The sequence below is a fragment of the Etheostoma spectabile genome, chromosome 1, assembly GCF_008692095.1.
Source record: "Etheostoma spectabile isolate EspeVRDwgs_2016 chromosome 1, UIUC_Espe_1.0, whole genome shotgun sequence".
Classification (NCBI taxonomy): Eukaryota; Metazoa; Chordata; class Actinopteri; order Perciformes; family Percidae; genus Etheostoma; species Etheostoma spectabile.
The window spans coordinates 20,012,915-20,032,855 of NC_045733.1; the positions used below are offsets into that span (position 1 = coordinate 20,012,915).

The 19,941-nt window shown below is 41.5% G+C and overlaps 1 protein-coding gene across 1 annotated transcript in view; it reads right to left on the reverse strand.

The window, feature by feature from the left end:
- Positions 1-19,941, reverse strand: part of ntrk3b (neurotrophic tyrosine kinase, receptor, type 3b) — a 171,315-nt gene that overhangs the window by 122,857 nt on the left and 28,517 nt on the right. The window contains 2 exon segments of the mRNA XM_032523479.1: positions 11,322-11,393; positions 14,235-14,309. Of these exon segments, the coding sequence (XP_032379370.1) occupies positions 11,322-11,393; positions 14,235-14,309 (147 nt within the window).

Here is a 19,941-nt window from a genome sequence, read left to right on the forward strand (position 1 = left end):
AGCAGAGCGGCAGGCCAGCCTGTGGGAGGAATCAGGTTCACGCAACCTTTACCTGCAGAGCATTGCCAACTTTCAATTTACCACTCTTGGAAAGCAGGAACGCGACCACACAGAGCACAGTGGGCAGGAAGCGAGTGTGAGTACAATTTCAACTAAATTACTGTTGATTTAAGGGTGGATTCTGCATTGCTATTTGGATCCAGTGCCAGTATGTATAGCAAACGCATATGCATTATTTGATGAAAATGAAGGCTCGCTGGAATAAACAACGTTGGTCATCAAAGGGTATAGTGTGGGAGGTAGTCCTCCTCCAGGGCAATGCCCAACTTGAGAAAGGATGGGTAGAAATAAACACCCGCTGTGCATTTCTTAAAGAATCTAAAGTCATGCGGTGACTCCCACGGAAGCATTTATGATAGGTGTTTGGTGTTTTTGCCCCCAACGTCTCCTTCCAGGCAGCACGGCAGTGGTTCTGTTTAGGGTGAAGGTCAGGGTTAGCTGCCTGGAACGCAACCTTGGAAGCAAAAACCACCATTGATCTTTATGGTAGCCGTGGTATTTCAATACATGATAAGAACTAATACTAATCTTCAAGGTGCATTGTTTTTTTCCCCTGACGGTCGCAACTACAGATCGCGTGTGCAGCTAATCCAGTTAATACAGTAATAACTTCAGCCAATCAAATTGATTGTTTACCATTCTTAGACAGTTTGCAAGACAGAACCACAGAGTAAGAGGTAGCGCTACGGCTCGCCACGGAGCAGCTACACACGTGCAGTAGAACGACACTGACTCCGTTCAAACGAATAGCAGAGCAGCCACAGGCCCATTCTCTCACCAGGAAAGGAAGCAGGAATTTTCCTCGAATACCACTGCTGTGTTCCTTTTCAGAAAACCAAAGACAGACAGAGAGATTTTCCTTTTGGGAGACGTATATGTATTTAAATCACGTCCCTCAGGTATTTTAGTTCTCTAACATTTGCTTTGATGGCATTAATGAATCACACATATATATATTGATTTCAGAAATTGTAATTACCTTCTTAAAAAGTGATTAATAATTAAAATTAAAAATGTTATAATAACAAGGCTTTGTTCACATCTACATTCCTATATTGTAAATTAAAGACTCTCAAAGATTTAACAATATCAGGTACATTACTTTGTAATAAAAGCTCTGAAGAGGTAAATGTTCTTTTTTTAAGCAAAGAAGTATTTATTTTTTTGCAGAAAAGATTATCTCAGTTGATTCTGTTTCATAATCATAGTGTTACATACACTCACCCTAAGAGCTCCTCGGTACAACGGAGCATCTCTAATGAAGCACTTGCGTAGGTTACAGGAAAATATGTCTCATTACTTTTTCACAGATTGAACCTGTTTGTTTGGGTTTTATAATAGCAGCTCTCCAAAATGGATAGTCCAATTTTTTCTTCTTTTTCTCAGTTTTCACTAACTACTGGGCTGTTGCCACCTCAAGTCAACTCAGTTTCATACAACAGAGAAGGGTTATGGTGTTCTTCAATTGGTTTCTTGGCTTTGAAACCAGGTAAAAAGAAAACATTGAATACACACTTAACAATTGACCTGTCTAAACTATCTATGGCTGCAGAACTCGTCTCATAAAAAAGCTCTCGATTGCAGTCCCTTCAACTGAGTCAAGACAGCACTGTTTGGTTAAAATGACCTCCAGCATTACACTGGACCCCTCCTGCTTTCTCTGGGATAAAGCATCAGCTAACTGCCTCAAATGTGAAGGGAAGACTCTTGACACGGACATTCATTTACACCTTTAAGATCACAACTCTATCTTTACATGCCGATGGAAGGGCCAGGCAGAACACTAGACCGCAGCAGTCATCTGGATAACGGTTTCATCTCCCAGGCAGGGAGTAGGCTGCCCAAAGACCTGAACCAGTAACTCTTTCAAAAGGACACAGAAGAGGAAGGAGAAAAGGAAGAGAGTTTAAAAGCCTCGACAAGGTAAACCGAGGACAATCAGACTTCTAATTAAAAGGTGGTCTCAGGCTCGCTGGCCAGCTGGCCCGAGTATGAAAATGACATTTAGGAATAAAAAAATAAATAAAATGAAACAAGTAGCCGGGACGATTTAATGAGAGTGTGTCTCTCCACTTCCTTCTCCCTGTGGGGAGTGACCTTTCCAACTCCCTGGTGACAACGTTCCCTCCAGATTTATTCTGCTTCTCCCTCAGCTGCACTGGAATAAAGGGAGGAGCTGCACCCCCATCCAGACGCTGACCTTTAGGCTGACACAGGCGGGGACAAGCACAGCGCCTGGCCGGCCAGGAGCATCAAGTGGAGAACTGGACCCAGAAATGAGTTGAAAGAACAAGACCTTGTAGTGGCACCTTTGTTTATTGACTACATTTCCACCTGGTACTTTGAGTGCAGGATAAATGTGTGTGAGATGAATGTTGTAGTAGCAGAGCTAGAATACGGAGTCTTCACTCCCAGAAGCAAGGAGGAATCAAGAACAGGATCAGTGTTATTCTCTCCTTGAATCCTCTGCAGCTAGCAGAGTAAGCTGCTCCGGCTAGCAGAGTAGAGTATGCTGCTCCAGCTAGCAGAGTAGAGTAGGCTGCTCCGGCTAGCAGAGTAGAGTAGGCTGCTCCGGCTAGCAGAGTAGAGTAGGCTGCTCCGGCTAGCAGAGAAGAGTAAGCTGCTCCGGCTAGCAGAGTAGAGTAAGCTACTCCGGCTAGCAGAGTAGAGTAGGCTGCTCCGGCTAGCAGAGCAGAGTAAGCTGCTCCAGCTAGCAGAGTGGCCTGCAGCCGGTTCCTGAATGGCCGTATGTGTGCAGTGCCGTGAAGCAATTCGATGCGTCGCGAGACCTGATATCACGCAATACTTCCTGATGCTGAGTCATGCAATTTGCCAGCCGAAACTTCCAAAGGACGCGAAACGACCACCATTCAAATCGCTATATCATATAACCATTCCAATGACTCCGAAGCTGTTCAGTTAAGGTAAATTAAGCTAAAAAAATGCATTGTTCCCCTTTAATTTGAATTATAATTTTGCTTTTCATGTCATGACGAGTTTAAGGTTGACGAGCTTAGACAAGGTGTTAATTATTCCTTATTTGTACAATAGTTAACAACTTTTGTAGTGTAAGACTTTATTTTGTATATTTTGCAGTCTTATATTGATTGTTCATTGCCATTTGTCAAAATTGTTTTTCTTGTCTTTACTCCCTCTATCTATCTATCTATCTATCTATCTATCTATCTATCTACAAACATGCTGTAGGCCTTGCTACTGTATGTGCACGTGTTTAGAATTTAGTCTTGGCTAACGGTATCTCAGGGCAACTTTCAAAACAGTACTACTCTGTATTTCATATCTTCAAAAATTACTTTTCAAGATACAGGTGGTTGAAAATGGGGATGATGTAGTAATCAGCGTCTTAGTATACAGACCAATATGGTATTCCATTAAGGTCCGAGCAACAAGCAGGCCAAGACTCCCAGTAAAGTGAGTGGGGCTATGTAAAAGGTCAATGGTCAAGTACATAGAAAAAATGTTTGTAGGAAAAGTATGTGTGACTGCATGCCCGACCCAAAGCCTTGATGAAAGCGCTACATTTGAAACTGCTGATGGACAACCCTGCATCGTTTGACCATTCTTCAATGACACGCCTCCTCTGCCTGCCTGGCCGAGCAGACCAAGGTCATATTACCACTTCTCAGACGCTTCTAACTGCGAGAGACGGACACGGAGCAGGCCACAGTGAGCAATAAAATGAATGATGTAAATGATAATGAAGCTAACGCAGTACAGTCCCATCACCATGCTAGATAACACAATGTATTCCTTTGATCTAAATCTCCATAGCAGCAATACACAAGATGTCCTTTAGATCATTGACATGTACTGTAGTACAAAACCTTCAGTGGTACCAGGTGTGTGTGTGTGTATGTGTGTGTGTGTGTGTGTGTGTGTGTGTGTGTGTGTAATTTCAAAGCACATTCTGAAGGTGATTAATGGCATTTTTGCACATGTAGCTTGTTTGTTGTGTTCCCATTCATTGGCTAAAATTATATAATTGTTGCATTTGTCCTTTGCTCTGTTCACACAGCAACGTTCAACAGGTCCAAGACGTTCTCACAATCCTGAACAAATGCCGTTTGTGTTTTTGTCAGAGTTGGTCAAAAATATGACCGGAATAATATTTTTTCTCCAGTTGTTTCCTTTGCTGGGTAGCTTTTGTTCGCACTGCGGATAAACCGCTCCAGGGATCAACTGGTAACGAACCAAGTGTGATTTCTGTGTTCATAATGCCCAAATAAGTGGATCTTTGGGGGGAAATAATCTTGGTTTTGGAAAACAACTGCTAGAAACAAGCCCTGTGTGAAAAACGCCGCCATACAATTATTATTATTATCTAAAAACATTTCATTTTGTCCCTTTATATCTCTACCATGACATTCAGCAGGTAAGAGTAAAGCCAATCAGATGCTACAGGAAGTCTGACGTATCTCATGATCTCAGGCTACTGAACATCTGCAGAAACACTTAGCGACTTAAAGGGCGCTGTTAAAGAGCATTTGGCTAAACTACATGGAGGATGGGAACACACAACTACTGCTTTTACCACATTAAGGAGATCTGGTAACTAGTAAAATTAGACAAGTGTGCTTGTCTAAAGCCTTCACATGATCCAGACCACAAGCACTGTGTTCAGTCCAATCAACCCAACATCTAGCACTGCCTGTTATATTGTAATGATATTGGTTTAAACGCAGCTTTTCCAATGCGTTTTGGCCGTTCGTCCACAGACAAACTTATTTAAGGTCACAGAACCGATCTTTTGGAAAGCACCTGCCAGGGTGAAGGTTTTTAGAGATTCAGTTTTCCGTGTGGTTGTGTTGACAGGAAACCTGAGACCCGGAGAACTTCCGGTGTGTAATCTGGATGCAGCGTTGTTTTTGTCGCATTTGTCATTGGTTGTGTATTTGGTTGTGTTGTGTGTATTTGCAGGGCGTTTGCTGAATGCTGTGCATGTGTTGTCAAATTACTGAAGTCCTTTTCTTAATTTGCTTGTGTTGAGTCTATTTGCGTGTGTTGCAGGTTGTTTGGCCCTGTCGGCCACCGTACTATGGGCCTCTCTACCAGCACGGTCCCGCTGCCGGCCGTTTTATTCACTCATAAATTGCAAGCATTACATCTTCATAAACACGCTCATGCAGCACGTCATTAGAAAGCTTAAAGTCTCATGATTCCATTAAGCCCACACACAAAGCATAAGGCGACTTACAGCGGTTATAATCATGTTATGAAGTAAAGAAACACAGAAAGATTCTGCACCGTTTCTGTCTAAAGTCAGCGTGCATCCCTACCTGTCTCCTCGTGTCTTTATCCACTGTGGGGAAAGATTGCCATAAACTTTTTTTTACTATATCAGCAACAGTTCAAAGAATAAGTACATCCAATCATTTTAATCCAAAACAAGCTGGTCCCCTCACAATATTGTAGATTCTGGCCGAGTTGCCTCGTAAACAAAGCTGAACAGTCCATCATTTTTGGACTTTGATCGCTCCTACCGTCTGCCCTGAGGACGCATTCTTAGAATTAAATATTAGCATAAAGCTCATATACTGCATCTACAACTACATGTCACATTACAAATGGTTGATTACGTCAACAGTAATATGGACTCTTTTAGTTGAATATAAGAATACAGTGGCAGTCACGTCTCCTCTTCCAGCCTAAACTCTATAACCACCCTGTTCCCATGATGCTGAAGCCGGCAGATAAAGAGCTACTTTAACTGGGAAACAGGCTATAACATTGTGTTTGGTGGTGTGAGATTAAGATGTGAAACTGCCAAGGGAGCAATTTCTCCTTGTCTTCTGGTAGCTGCATGTTCTCCCACAAATATGCAAATAAAACTGAGCAAAGTTTGGTGGCACACATTCAGAGTAGTCCAGGGAGCCGAGGTTGGTCAATGCATGACATAAAATATGGAGAACAGAAAAGACAGCTTCACATCTCCCAGCCATAGATGTAATTGTGGACTTACTGGCGCGGGGTATGGTCATTTCCTGCAAAGAATGTGAAAAATATTACCGATTGTTCCTTTAATGTCCCCTTATGGTACTGAAGAGGTTCAAGGCTGTTTCATCACTTTTATCCAGCCACAACAATTGGTGAGATGGGACTTGCTGCTGAGTCACTGGCACCACAGAGACCAGCATGGTAATATATTGACTTGATGAGTGGTCTGTTTTTAGACAAAACCCCCAGAGAAATATTTAAAACAAATTCCATAACCCCGCATGAAAACACAATGCGCCATTTGACACTTCTAGATTAGACAAACAGGATAGGATGTTTTATAAAGTGAGCTTTAGAGGAGCTGGTGGGTGGGGGTTGTTACCTTCGGACAGAGCCAGTCTAGCTGTTTCCTCCCGTTTCCAGTCTTTATGCTAAGCTATGCTAACTGGCTGTCTGTGGCCTAATATTTAGCATAGACATACGAGAATGGCATTGATCACCTTATCCAACTCGCAGCAAGAGAGAGAATAGACGAATTTTGGGGCATCTGTAGAAGTATTTAGAAAGATCTTTCCCCTTGATGCCATTAAGAACAGTTACTAAAGGGGGGACCACTAGATCCCCCAGTAGAGTGTGTGACCCATGTAGGCTGGGGCCTAGGCAGCGGCCCGGGTTTAAATCCCTTTGCTGCATATTGTCCCTCCTCTCTCTCCTCTTTCCTATCTTCAAGCTATCCTGTCGATTAAAGGCCGTGAAAGGCCCAAAACATTATCTTAAAAACAGCTACATGACAGCATTGCACAGTGGTTATGTGGGCTAGTATAGGGTTACCCGGTTTCTCTTTATGAGGTGAGAGCGGGACAAGAGATGGTCCCAGACAAGGTAGGATGGTAGATGTCTCAGTCCAGGGGCAGTTGTAGCGGGCTAGCCCACCCTGGAATATGATTTACCCCCTCTGGTGCCTCCCCAACCCATCAGGCTGGAGTGCTGTTAATCTGACATTTTTGGATTCCATTGGATCAGAGTAATGCTCGTTGCTGCCTCTCTATTTAGTAAACCAAAATATATATTTTAAACACACATTGTATGGCAACTGTGTACTTTTAAATTGAGGTTTAAAGGGAGGCCAGTTAAGAAGTAGAAACATGCTGACGTCACTGCAGAGCACTTGTTGCTGTAAGAAATAAATTGTGTATTGGACTTCTTTCTGTTTCCTGTCATACTGATGACTATCCAATTGTTTTGCTCATAGAAAATGTGTTTATTTGGATACCCAATTTATTGAAAACCAAAACAAGTGAAATTAATAATGAATGTGATGTTTTATTTAACAGAATGACATTGCATTTGATCCTAAACAATATTTCTTTTCTTTCTGAGGAGATTTTCTATGCTGATTCTGATCAAACATGTTTTTATTTCAATTTTATTTCAGTTGGTTTTCAAAGTATGTTTGTGAGTTTTAGTTTTAGGTTTTATTGTTTAGATTCAAATGGATTTTGTTAGAGACAACAAATAAGGACTCAGAAGGATGCAGTCACATTAAACCTACAATCCGTGGTTAGAAAAAAGCCGTAATGTGTAGCGTTCGATCTCTGCGCTCCTTTAGCGTCCGGTGGTTAGGAGTTAGGGCCCGGCGCCGTCTCACGTCACGTCCGTTCACTTTCTGGTTCAACGTCACGGTGACAGCGGATGGAGACTCATATGCCGTCTCCTTTATTTACTTAATATTTTACTTTTCACTAGTAAAATACTACCGCTAAACAACTAAAACTTGTTTCACGTACATCTGTATTATTATTTTTACCGGCAAATATAGTTTGTTTAGTTGTTCTTGAAGAATTCAGTTTGATTTATTTTCAGTTTACTAAAAATACTTTTCCCTGCTTATATTTGTTTTAGTTTACTATAATAACCCTAAGACACAACAGAAGAATATATGGTTATTGAACATTTCTGCACCTCCTGTCTGCACCACCATCCTCCTGACAACAATACAGACCTCCCTCAGGATTACAGGTGTAATTAGCTTACACAGGTATACTGTAATTAGCTTTATTTTGAGCGCAAATAAGGTGGCCCCATAGAGGTCACCTCATAATTACACCACTAATGCTTTGACAAGAGCTGTTAGGAAAATAAACAAGGCAAAAAAAATGATATTAAATATGGCTGAGCTTATTTCTAATGTTTCCATGTCTGGCTATGGTAAAAGGTCATGGTGCTGATTGGCTCAGTCAACCTATGAATTTGGAAACACACATCCACGTTCATATGACGTGACACCATCACATCCCCTGCCACCCGCCTGGTGGTGAGAAAATGAAAGAGCGCTGATGTTTAACTTAGCATCACAGTGCTGCACGTTACTAAGTTATTAACATTATTCACAGTCACCACAAACAATCATTAAACTGATATTTGCTTTGATGGTCTGGAAACTGATTTGTATCATGAAACAGGAATTAAAAGAGCATCTCTCTCACTTCAGCCCCGTTCACACCGCTCTAACATGACAGGCCTGCGGTGCCTAGTTACTGTTGCTAACCGGTGATTGGACAATTGTTGTCAAGTAAAAAGGTCTGTAACACTCAGAAGACAATGAACTGAAAGAGAGTGTTAAGTGTTAAGTAGTGTTGGTTATAGCAATGAGGTATAAGGTGGGAGAAGAAAATCTAAAATTGTATATATTGTGATTTTTCACAATACGGCGTATATTTTATTTCCCTAGAATCAATGTATATTTACTTTTTTTAACCAATGAATCACCTACATATTTTCTGTTTATATTGTACTATACCATTTCATGCAAAACAGAGTGAAAGCAGAAAATTCTAAAAAAAAAAATCATTTTATGTAGTTCTTTACAAACGAAATGTCAGACTTACGTGTGTTCTATTCTTAGAAAACAATATTTGTTTTTTTAGAAATGTCTCTTGATTTACTTTGTGTCAAAAATCGTATTATTCAACTATTGTTTTTTTTCAAGAGGGAAAATAAACTCAATCGTCCCGGCCCTAGTTTGTTCTTTCCTTCCGTGTCTGGATATGTGATCATGAGACTTTGATTCTCCTCACAAAGGAGCAACCGGCGGAGCATGGGACGCCCGGGCTTTGAGCAGACCTGTCTGACACAAACATCAATGAGGTCGGCCTTCTGAGGCTAAGCTTAGGCATAATAATTAATCTTCTTTGACATTATTATCCTCTGTGTCACCTAGCAACTGTCCATCTGCATTAATGAGACCACAAAAGGAACTTGTCAAGGACTGTCTGAGTTCTGGCTCTCACTGGTTACAATGTAAAGGCCTCCATGTGGGAGAAGATGAAGATTTCTATTTGTAGGATGTAGCATTTGTAGCATTCCTCACATTCTTAGTCTGAATCCAACGAGTCCTCCGCCCATACAACGATTTAGGTCGTTTTCCCCTCGAATACGAGCCACAGAAGCGTTTTGTAGCTTAGCGCCCCTAGCAGTGGCAGGAAATACGACCCAAGGGATCATTTTGCATCCATAAATATATCTAATTGTCACATTAAGACATGTTCGCAGATTGCTTAGGTTTAGGCACCAAAACTACTTAATTAAGTTTAGGTTAAACTCATGTGACGTAGTTCAGCTTGTTCCGTAAAGAAAGACAAACCCAGTCTCCTGCGTAGAAGTCCTGTGATTCTTGGACCCATGCACCAAACCAACTAGCCTCTTTATGTGGAATGTGGCGCATACCTTTGGTGTGGGGGACCTGGGTTCGATTCCCACTGCAATACATCAACCACTGTGTCCATGAGCAAGGCACTTAACTCCTAGTTGCTCCGGAGGTGTGTGGCCTCTGACATATACAGAAATTGTAAGTCGCTTTGGATAAACGTGTCAGCTAAAGGACATGTAAAAAGAGAAAAAAACACTTTTGTGGAAAGATTTTATGTTTGTTTTTGCTATAATTGTTTACAATAAATGATCACTTATTTCCCACCTTTAATTAACAAAGGGAAACATGCATCCTCACCCTCTCACCTAATCTTTTTGTATGTCTTTTGCAGATCTTGATTTTTTTTAAAGCCCCTATCCCTGCACAGCATTGGTGTTTTTTTAGTAAGATTAAGGGTGGAAGAGATGAGGAGGTTACAATCGTTTACAAAGTATTTATTTGTAGTCTTGTGTTAGTTCATTCATCTTCTGGAGATACAAGTAAAAAGAAAGGGGGATTTAAATAACTTTCATTAAATGTTGATGAGCTTGATTAGCTCTACCAATCACCCAACTAGGTGAAGAGACAAGCAATACTTTACAAGAAGTCTACACACGACTCCAACCCGCATAGGTCTGCTCTAGACCAGTCTGGGTTAAATCTGACACAGTCGCACTCCCAACGCCTAAAATACGGACGCTTGGGCATGTTCCTTTGACAACAACCCTGCTGGTCTCCTGGGTGGAAGTCCTGTGTTGTCTGAACTATCTACCACCCCAACCAACAAAACTATTCCGGTCTTTCATACTACTTGCTACCGTTGTTGCTCTTAATACTACGTCATGTTAAAGCACCGCGGAGCTGCTGCTCCACCCGGTGCCTTCCATTCACACACTGAAGGGCGCTTACTGCGTCATATCGGACGCTGGGAGACACTGACCAGGCGTCTGCATTTTACAAGCTGGGAGTGAGAACGGGTCCTCTTTACTTTAGTTTCAACATTATGAACTGCCCCCCCGACACACACACACACACACAAACACACACACACACACACACACACACACACACACACACAGAGTCTAACAGCAGTCATCCGCAGAAGAAAAGAGGACCAAACTGCCTCTCAGCTGACAACTGGAAATTGCAAATGGCAGCGTGTTCAGGTAAAGAGAGTGTGACTGAGTTCTTCACCGTGTTTACTCCTGGAAAATTGGAGAATAACAGGCTGTCATACGGTGACACATCAGCCTTTGTTAAAGAAATTACTTCGCTCTTCGCACAGCTCTCTGATGCTCGGCCTCCTAGACAAATTGTCCATTTGGTGAGTGCAGACTAAATGGAACTGCATCTTTGGCATGTTGCTCTACCAAAGCACAAAGAACCGGGGCAAATAGTAATCCAATTATCCGAGGCAAATAATGGAGGTCTCATTTAAGATGTGCGGATACAGCGGCAGTAATGGCAGCGCTACAATCATCCCGAAGCCAGTCTGTATCAATGGCATCATCTTCTGCTCATCACTAACTCATCTATAGTCATATGCTACGATCTGTCAAGCATTAAAGATCATAAATGTTCTGAAGGCATGTTGATCAAAGATGGAATATTTACTCACATGTAGCGTATGTGTGGGTTCTGAGCGAACGCTCGAGCCTGGATCACCCTCAGGTTGCAATTCATAATAGTTCTGAAATGGGAGAAAATGAGAAAATACAGATGAAACAAGCTAAAGAAAGACATGTGTTTTCTTCTCAGTGTGGGCACACGGTGCCACAGTGTTATGATCACCATGCATCAAGGCCCTTTGACTTATTTCCCTTCCTTGTTATTGCTGCCTCTCGGCTCCACATCTTGCTCATGTTTCCCACATTAAAAAAAAAACATTTTATTCATCCTTGTGTCCAAATTTGTTTTATTACGTGTCTTTTGAAAATGTTTTGGCATTTGAATAAAACTGCAAATTAACAAGTTTTTTAATGCACAAAATGGTGGTCTTATAGTGCATTTCAAGCTATTTTTACATATTTTCCCCTGTGTTGCAGCAGTCCACTGTAACAAATCTGTGTCTATTCCAATTAGTTCTACTTCGATCTGCATGTGTACCCCCTGCAGAGCTGGCACTGAATTGGAAGTTCACTTTGAAGCCCCATTAGATGTACCATGTGTGAACTTGTGTGTTTTTACTGTACAGCGAGTGGAACCTCAGATTAGAGCATGCATTCTAATATTTTTTTATTTCCAGATTGTGTCAGCGTTGTATGGAGTGAAATAACTGTGAAATTAAACTAATCCTCATTTTGCTGGGGACCCCGTGGAATCCTCACAAGGAGTCCTGGAATTCCCAGTGACCCAGTTTGGGGGACTTTTCTGGGCTACAACAGTAATGACTTCTAATCTCATCATCACAGATGTCTCTCTCCATAAGAAGTCATTGACATCACCAGCGAGCGCCTCCTAACGCAGTGTGCTGATTGTATCCAGCATTTAATGTGAGCTCTTAAACAAGTTTTAAAGATTTGGAGGCTGGACCAAAACACATTTTAGTAGTCACAAACCTTTTTCATCTTGGTGTTATTAAGTTTTCCAAACCAGAAAGAACCAGTGAAAGGCCACAGCACTTCACCAAAACATGGTTTTACTTGAAGGGTGCTTTTCAACTACCCTGAAAAATATTGGCCAGATAGAGTAACGAGACATGCTCACTCCCGGAGCGTCAAAAAGCGACGCCTGGTCAGGTGCCTTTGGCGCTTGTTATCGATGCTTTAGTGTCATATTGAGACGTGCTTGGTCAGACTTTTGGCGTCTCTTTTTGACGCTCTAAGAGAGGACGTATGATTAACTGACACGTGGCACAAGAACGTTAGGTTTAGGAGAATATGGTGAGGGGGGGCTACAAAATGTACGTTTCAGTGAACCGCGGGACAAGAACAGGACATGTACCCCGGTCTCATGGGGGAAAGTGCTGTGTTGTTTGACCCGTCCATCACCCCAACCAACCTCTGTAGGTAGATTTTTGGTCTTTCATACTACTTGTTACCATTTTCATGCTAAATACCACGTCCCCTTACAGCGGCGTGGTCGAGCTGCGTCGTCGGACGCTGAGAGACGCTGACCAAGAATCTGTGTTTTACGAGTTGGGAGTGAGAACGATAGAAAATAAAGGCAAACATTTTAGCACATGTTGGCACATTGATGCACCAAAAAACAGAGATAAGTCTGGTTATATTCTATATTTTTTAATGCAACAACTTTGTTTATAAAATATTCAATAAGTCAAATGTTTATTTTTTTTTAAAGATTATTAAAGATAAGTTTTGGGGCTTTTTTAGGCTTTAATTGACAGGACAGATGACATGAAGGGGGAGAGAGAGAGGGGGGGGGATGACATGCAGCAAAGGGCCGCAGGTCGGAGTTGAACCCCGGCCCGCTGCCACGAGGAGTCAACCTCTACATATGGGCGCTCGCTCTGCCAACTGAGCTATCCGGGCCCCCCTCAAATGTTTGTTTTATCAAATTATTGCATCCTTTTTCATTTGATTCATATAAAGATGAATGAGAAAATGTAAAAATGAGGTGATGGAAGGTATCTTAGGGACTTCTTCACACTCATCCCTCCACACTGTGACCAGCCCCACAAGGCTGCATCACACAAGCTAACAGCCTTCCCTAGGAAGGCCCGACTCCAGCCAGGGAGGAGCCAGCGTGCCCAGACAAGGCAGCAGGAGACAGGTGGTGGTAATGAGAAAAATGCTAATTTAGTTGTGGAGATATTGCACTTGGCCTCCCTGATGAGGGATCAAGGGGATCAGGGAAGAGGCCAGCTTTGACTTTGGAGGGCAAAGGAGAATATGGTTCTCTGCAGAGAAAGAGAAAAAAAATGAAGAGGGAAAGGAGGAGGGCGGCAGCGGCTGAGGGAGGAGTGGCAGGGTGAGAGGAATGTAAAGGATGTGGCCTTATAGTGTAAGGCAAAGGAAAGGACCGTAACATTGCTTTAAGAAGTGAAGAGATGAGAAAAAAATTACAACGCTGCAGCAGGGATCCCTAATTCAATTTTCTCCACTGCTTTTTAGCATTATTTGATCAGTGGCTAAGCAAAGCGAAGAGGATGTTCCACCGGCGTGACTGTCGAGAATTAAAAGCCTGTTTAAACATCAGCTTGTGTTAGGATCAGAAACACACCCTTCACTCCCTCTTCTCTCTTTCACACTCTGACTAACACCTTGTCATCTCCTCTGAGAATTAGCCGGGTTTGTGTCACATTCAGAAAAGTATCGGACAATAAATCCCGAGGTCTGACCGGTGACACCACATCGGCAGCCACTTGTGTTTTGGAGCTAAATTGCTGCTCTCATATGAAGGAGAAACCCGTCGGCCTCCCTGCCGTCAGCAGGCAGGCAACCTGATGGAAAACAGGGATTAACAGCGGTACAGGTTCCACTGTCCTTTTCCATATCTGCAACACAGTGGGACTGAAATACAGTCAAGTGTCTCTATCATTGGCCTCCCCCTCCAGATAATCAACACTCACAGTCTCTGTAGTCCAGTGTAGAGCTCCATATCGACGTCTCTCAGAGTCTGCAATCCCGTCCAGTTCTCTATGTGTCTGTAAACAGAGAGAAAGAGAATGACAGGTAGCTGTCTATCTGACGCAGAGGGAAAACAAACAAGGAGAAATGACAGAGAAAGTCAGTCCCAAGTTACACAACAGCTAGCTATGGGTTGCCAAAGTTTCTGAATCCATATTCATTTAAATTGCAATTACTGGAACAGTTCTGACAGAGCGCTCTCTGCTGCCCTTTGATAGATTTAATTGCCTAGAGGTGGCTGCTGAAGCTTAATCTATGTGCGGGGGGGACAGACCAAATAAATACTGTAGTTGACTTTACTTCTTCCAATATCTCTAGACTCCCAGGGTAAACTCTGTTCTGTGTGGTCGGATGCTGGTGCCTTTAAATTAGCTTCAGGACAGAGAGGGCATTTGTAAATGATTTGTTTGTGATGGTTTTGGAAATGAAATAGGCAACACACGGTTTCAATTAAGCCGGGGAAATGAGGAGACGTGGCGGTAGACATGGCAAAGGCTTCATTGCTTTGTTTTGGGTAGAGGTAAATATCATTAAAGGCTAAAAGAAACTTTATCCTAAATGTCAAATTTAAAATGAATACGATGAACACAACAATCAGTGCTAGGCATACGTATTTATGTTTTATAATATAGAGACACATAAATAAATAAATAAATAAATACATATATACTGCACATGCACATATAGGCTACACATGCACCAATCTTGCAGCCAACAGTAAGCCCAAGATTTGCCCTCACATTTCATCGTTCAGGATGAGTTCTGCGATCAGATCAGTTTGCAGTTTGTATTTCATTACCACAGCAGGAAAATAGCATTACTGCAATTGGTTTCTGGCAAACATGCTCCTACATATCTGTTGGCTCTAGTGCATCTGGTGGACCATGATGAGGCAGCTTCTGAGACATTCTGTTTATTTGAGCACTGCGCTCTGGGGGGCATCACCTGCTTGGGTGGAGAGGAGGATACAGGTCTGCCAAATGCAACCTGCACTGGTGGATCCCCGTTGTGCATGACTTTACTGCTGGCAGCTGGGTTGCCAATGTTTTTATGAAGGCTGGTGGGAGCAGTTAGCAGTGTGAGAACATGAGTGATGCTGTTTCAGGATGTTTTTTCAGTAGACAAGTCTTACAATAAATGATTACAGAATACCAGCAATTCCGATCATAATGTGAGCTGAGTCACAGGAAATTGAGCTTAGATTTGCCAAATGGTTTAGGACATCCAGACTCAGTGAAGCAGTGACTGAGACCGTTTACCGCTGATCCATAATCGCTTGCATCAACATTTTGTAAACAAAATGCACCTGCTTACCCCCGTTTCCAGGACGCAATGATGCCATCTATTTTGGCCTCATTTACATTTGTTATTTTGAGCGTCTCGTATCAGGATATAATTATATAAACTACACACATACTGTATATGCGTTTCCATCAGTCAGATGCCACATGGAAATCAATGGCAGCTCTACTCAAGTCCACAGGGTGATGGTAATGCATCTATAGCTACATGATAAAAAAAACACAAGAAGAAGAATAACTTTTGCACTTTAGCAGTATAGTAAGAGGTTAGCAACAATAGCTAGCTCGCTAACAACTATCCGACAACAAACACATGGATGAATCGCTTTTATGAACTAGGAGCAAGACCAAAGTTTTATTGTCCGTCACTCACACAGATCATTCAATGGTCGAACTGATCGGGGATCAGATAAATGCGACAACAGCTCAGTGCTGCTTTTGATTCATGTATTGTCAACATCTAGCCAAAATGCATCTACAATCGCATTTGCGTCCGTCCTGAATGCTTGGGTGAATTGTTAAGTTTTTTTAATATATGTTTAATATAGGATAGCAATCTGATTTGCCAAACGTGCATGTGCTTATTAGAACTAGAAAAAGCCAGCTGAGCTACATAAAGACAAACTTTTAAATCTGTGTTGTAAAGTGCCAATAGTATGAAATGTAAGATTGGGGGCAGTTATTGGGTAAACCATGCCAACACTACCAGTGTTTCATAAGCCCATTCAAACTGTAGCTAGTCACTTTTTCACAGAGAAAATCCTACAATCAATCATACAATAATACATACAAAATGGCTACCGGCACATGAAAGCAAAATGTGTGTGTGCTTGTGCAAATGTGAAAGTAAGTGGCTGAAAACTGTAAGTACTGGAAGTGCTTCGCGCCGGCACAGTAACACTGCTGATATTGAGATTTGTGTTGAACTGAAGGTAGCTGATCGTGACGGCAGGGAGCTGAGTCATTAATGGGACCTGCAAGCAGACATGGCAGATTCCCCTTTGCAATTTTGCTTACCCCCTGTACTGTTACCCCAGCGATGGGAGGGCAGGTGCTCATGTGCTATTAGGTAAGGTCCAGGTCTTTCAAAAGACTGGCAACATGGGTGAGGTCATATTCCAAAATTCTAAAAGTAAAAGTCCAAATTGTGTAGCTTTTAGTGTTTTTTTTATTGTTAAACATTTCCAGGTGGGCAAAAAAATATACACCTCTCTGTTGATGAATTATTTGAAGACTGCAGAAGAGACTTACTACAGTCAACTGTAATACATATCCAGTCTTCCAACCTTATTAACCAGTCTTACACAGTGGGTGAAATGACACATCCAAAACTTTGGTTGTACAAAATTTACTTTATATTCTGAATTATTTTTTGATTTATTCTAGCAACATAAGTGGACCCTTTCAGGTCCCATAAGACATGCAGCACATGTAAAAGTCCCAGAAAAGAGAAAGGAAAGAGCTGACTTACTGGAAGAGTCTGCACTTCCTTCAACAGACTCATCTCGCCACAAATCAAAAGACACAAAATGGCTGAAACTTTGTCAATTATCCAATGAGGACTTAACACACGTCTGGCCAGCCTCTAAAGGAAGTTGCACCACTAATACAGACATTTCAAAATAAAAGTACTCAACCAATAGTTATCATTGAAGTGACAAGACAAACCACAAGACAGTAAGGTCACGGTATTGTAAGTGGAATAAAAACCGCTATATAAGTTTGTTTTTAAAACTAAAAAACTCTTTTTTATGGAACATCTTAAAAAAAAAAAAAAAAAAAACTCTAATGCTAAAATCCTCATTCATCCTAGTCTTGGATCCAAGCATCTAAAAATAAGGCAGCGTCTTTCCCTTTCCTAAGAAACAAGTGGCCAAGACTGACGTATCTTTTCCTTGGGACCAAAGAGGCGTGATATTTAGCAACTGAAAGTTTTTATAGTTTTTCAACAAGGCGAGTTTTTTAAGTTTTGGGCAAGACTACTGACAACTGAGGTGAAAGCAAGCTGTTTTGTTATCCATCAGTATTTCTAGATGCCTCGATACAGGACTTCACTTCAAAGTGCTCAACAGTGGCTCAAGCTTGGTACAAAGCTTATTCAGTGTGCCGATGTGCTGCATAAGCAGCAATCGGCACAATGACTATTATTGCCCAATCTTATTATTATATTTCTTATTTTTCTTCCCGCAAATTTGTCCCGCTACTAGTCCCAAGCGTTGCCAACACGCGCACCACATTACACGACATTGTGGTATTGATCGAGGAATGGTGTGCTATGATTTTTCTAAGAGATGTGCCGCGCGGTTTTTACCGAAATCGGCAAAACAACGCAAAGTTTTCTTTGACTTAATGGGAAATGTTCGGGGAAAATCGCTCAACACGCTCAAAACCCCCCCTCTTTGGGACCGTGCTGTGTCGCCATACTTTAACGAGAAACATGATTAAAAGTTTAACCGAAGACAAGACTTGGTGTTTATTGCGCTGAATGGGCGTTCAGATATCAAGCACGGTTTCTCCAAAATCCCGGTTTACGTATCGTCCCGTTTTTCAGACCGGCTCAGATTTTCCAATGTGTGTGTGTAGTGGCGGAATGTTCGGAGCTAGAGTGGGGGACAGAGTGGGGAGACTAAAAAAGTTATCTTTTTTTTTTCTCTATAAACTTGCTCCCACGCCAACATTCTAACTTGTCATGGACAATTTATACATCAAAACGTAGGTATTCTTGTCTAGTTTCATCCAATGTGCTCATTTATGTGATATGATGTATACTTTCCGCTCAGCGACCTTTCAAATGAGAACAGTTCCACATTTTCCTCCATTCACTGTAATGTTAAACATCGTCTACATTTCTGAGCAAAACGCAGAGCAAAGGACTTTTTTACATCGCTGATACGCCCACATTTTTAAGGTCATCCACATAAATTTTATATCAATACGTTCACAAAGGCCTCATGGTGCCCACGAGAACCTCAATTAATTGATATCTTGTATCCTTTTGGTGATATGATCATTTGTTTGAGAGCTTGATCAGTCTCTTAATAGCTGGTAACAGTAGGTGCCAGGTGCAGTCGTTAACTGACTACATATCAAAGCGATGACATCACAGAGATAACAGGCTTCCTATTGGTCCTTAGTAACCAGGCAACCATCTGTCTGTGGACATCTGTCTGTCTCCCTCTCTCTCAGACACACACACAGACAGACACACACACACGTCCTAACATCTTAAATAGGTTTTAAAAAGTTATATCTCTGAAGGGTTAAGACACTTATTATTTTTTATTAACTTTTATTGCTGTTCGGATGTGCACCAAGTAGCAGGCACACTGATAAAATTTCTGCGGAATTTTCTAGTTATTTTTGTCACTTGTGCAACTTCAGTCGTTGACAGGTGAAGTAGCAACACCACATAGGACCATTTGAAAGTGATAAATTTATCTAAAAATCTAGTAATATGGAAGATTTCATGTTTGGAGACATGTCAATTTTTTTTCCCCTGAGACACAGTCTTTTATATTCACACTTTATATATTACTATTATATTCACACTCTACTATTGACAGTTTTAAATTGTTTCTCAATTTGACATCTACGGTGATTAAATACACAAGGAAATATGACCGGCTTGCATCAATGGGACATCATTTCAACAATATGTGATACTGATGCAATATTGTGATAGGAAAAAAGTATAATTTATGTGAGCACAACATGTTTTCATTTGCAGCACCACTTTATGCTCTGTGATCGAATTTAGCATTATCCCAATTGTCATCAGGCGGCTGTCAACACACAGCACAGAGGAAGCAGGGAACAACCTCCCTGCGGACCGGAGCATGTGGTCTGCTCAGAATCTCTGATTGTCCGCGGCACATTGAATATGCATGTGGATTAGACTGCTGTGAAAAAATGGATATGAATAACAAAGATGCCATGATTATGCAGGGGCATTTAATCTCTGTCCTGTTATTCCCACATCCTTGGAGGATGCACAAATAAAATGGTACAAAAATGAAAATCTACATGAATCCAAAATTAATAGAGACACATTCAAGTAGACACTCTCAGCCAGACTTACAATGAGTCTGACAAACGGCAAAATATTTAAATTGCTGCTTTATCTTAATGAATATTGCACAGAAAAGAGGAGATTTGAGCAATGAAGAAAAAGGGGCTGTGAGGTTTAATACTTGCAACGCGATTAGAATGAAAGTCTGGCTTTCTCATTTCTGCCTCTTCTTCTCTCGTATCTCCCTTTAATTATTTGTTCTCTGTACATCTGTACAGTATTGCATAACAGCTCTGTTTTCATAAAAGGCTTTCTAAATAAATTTGCCTTGAAAGGACT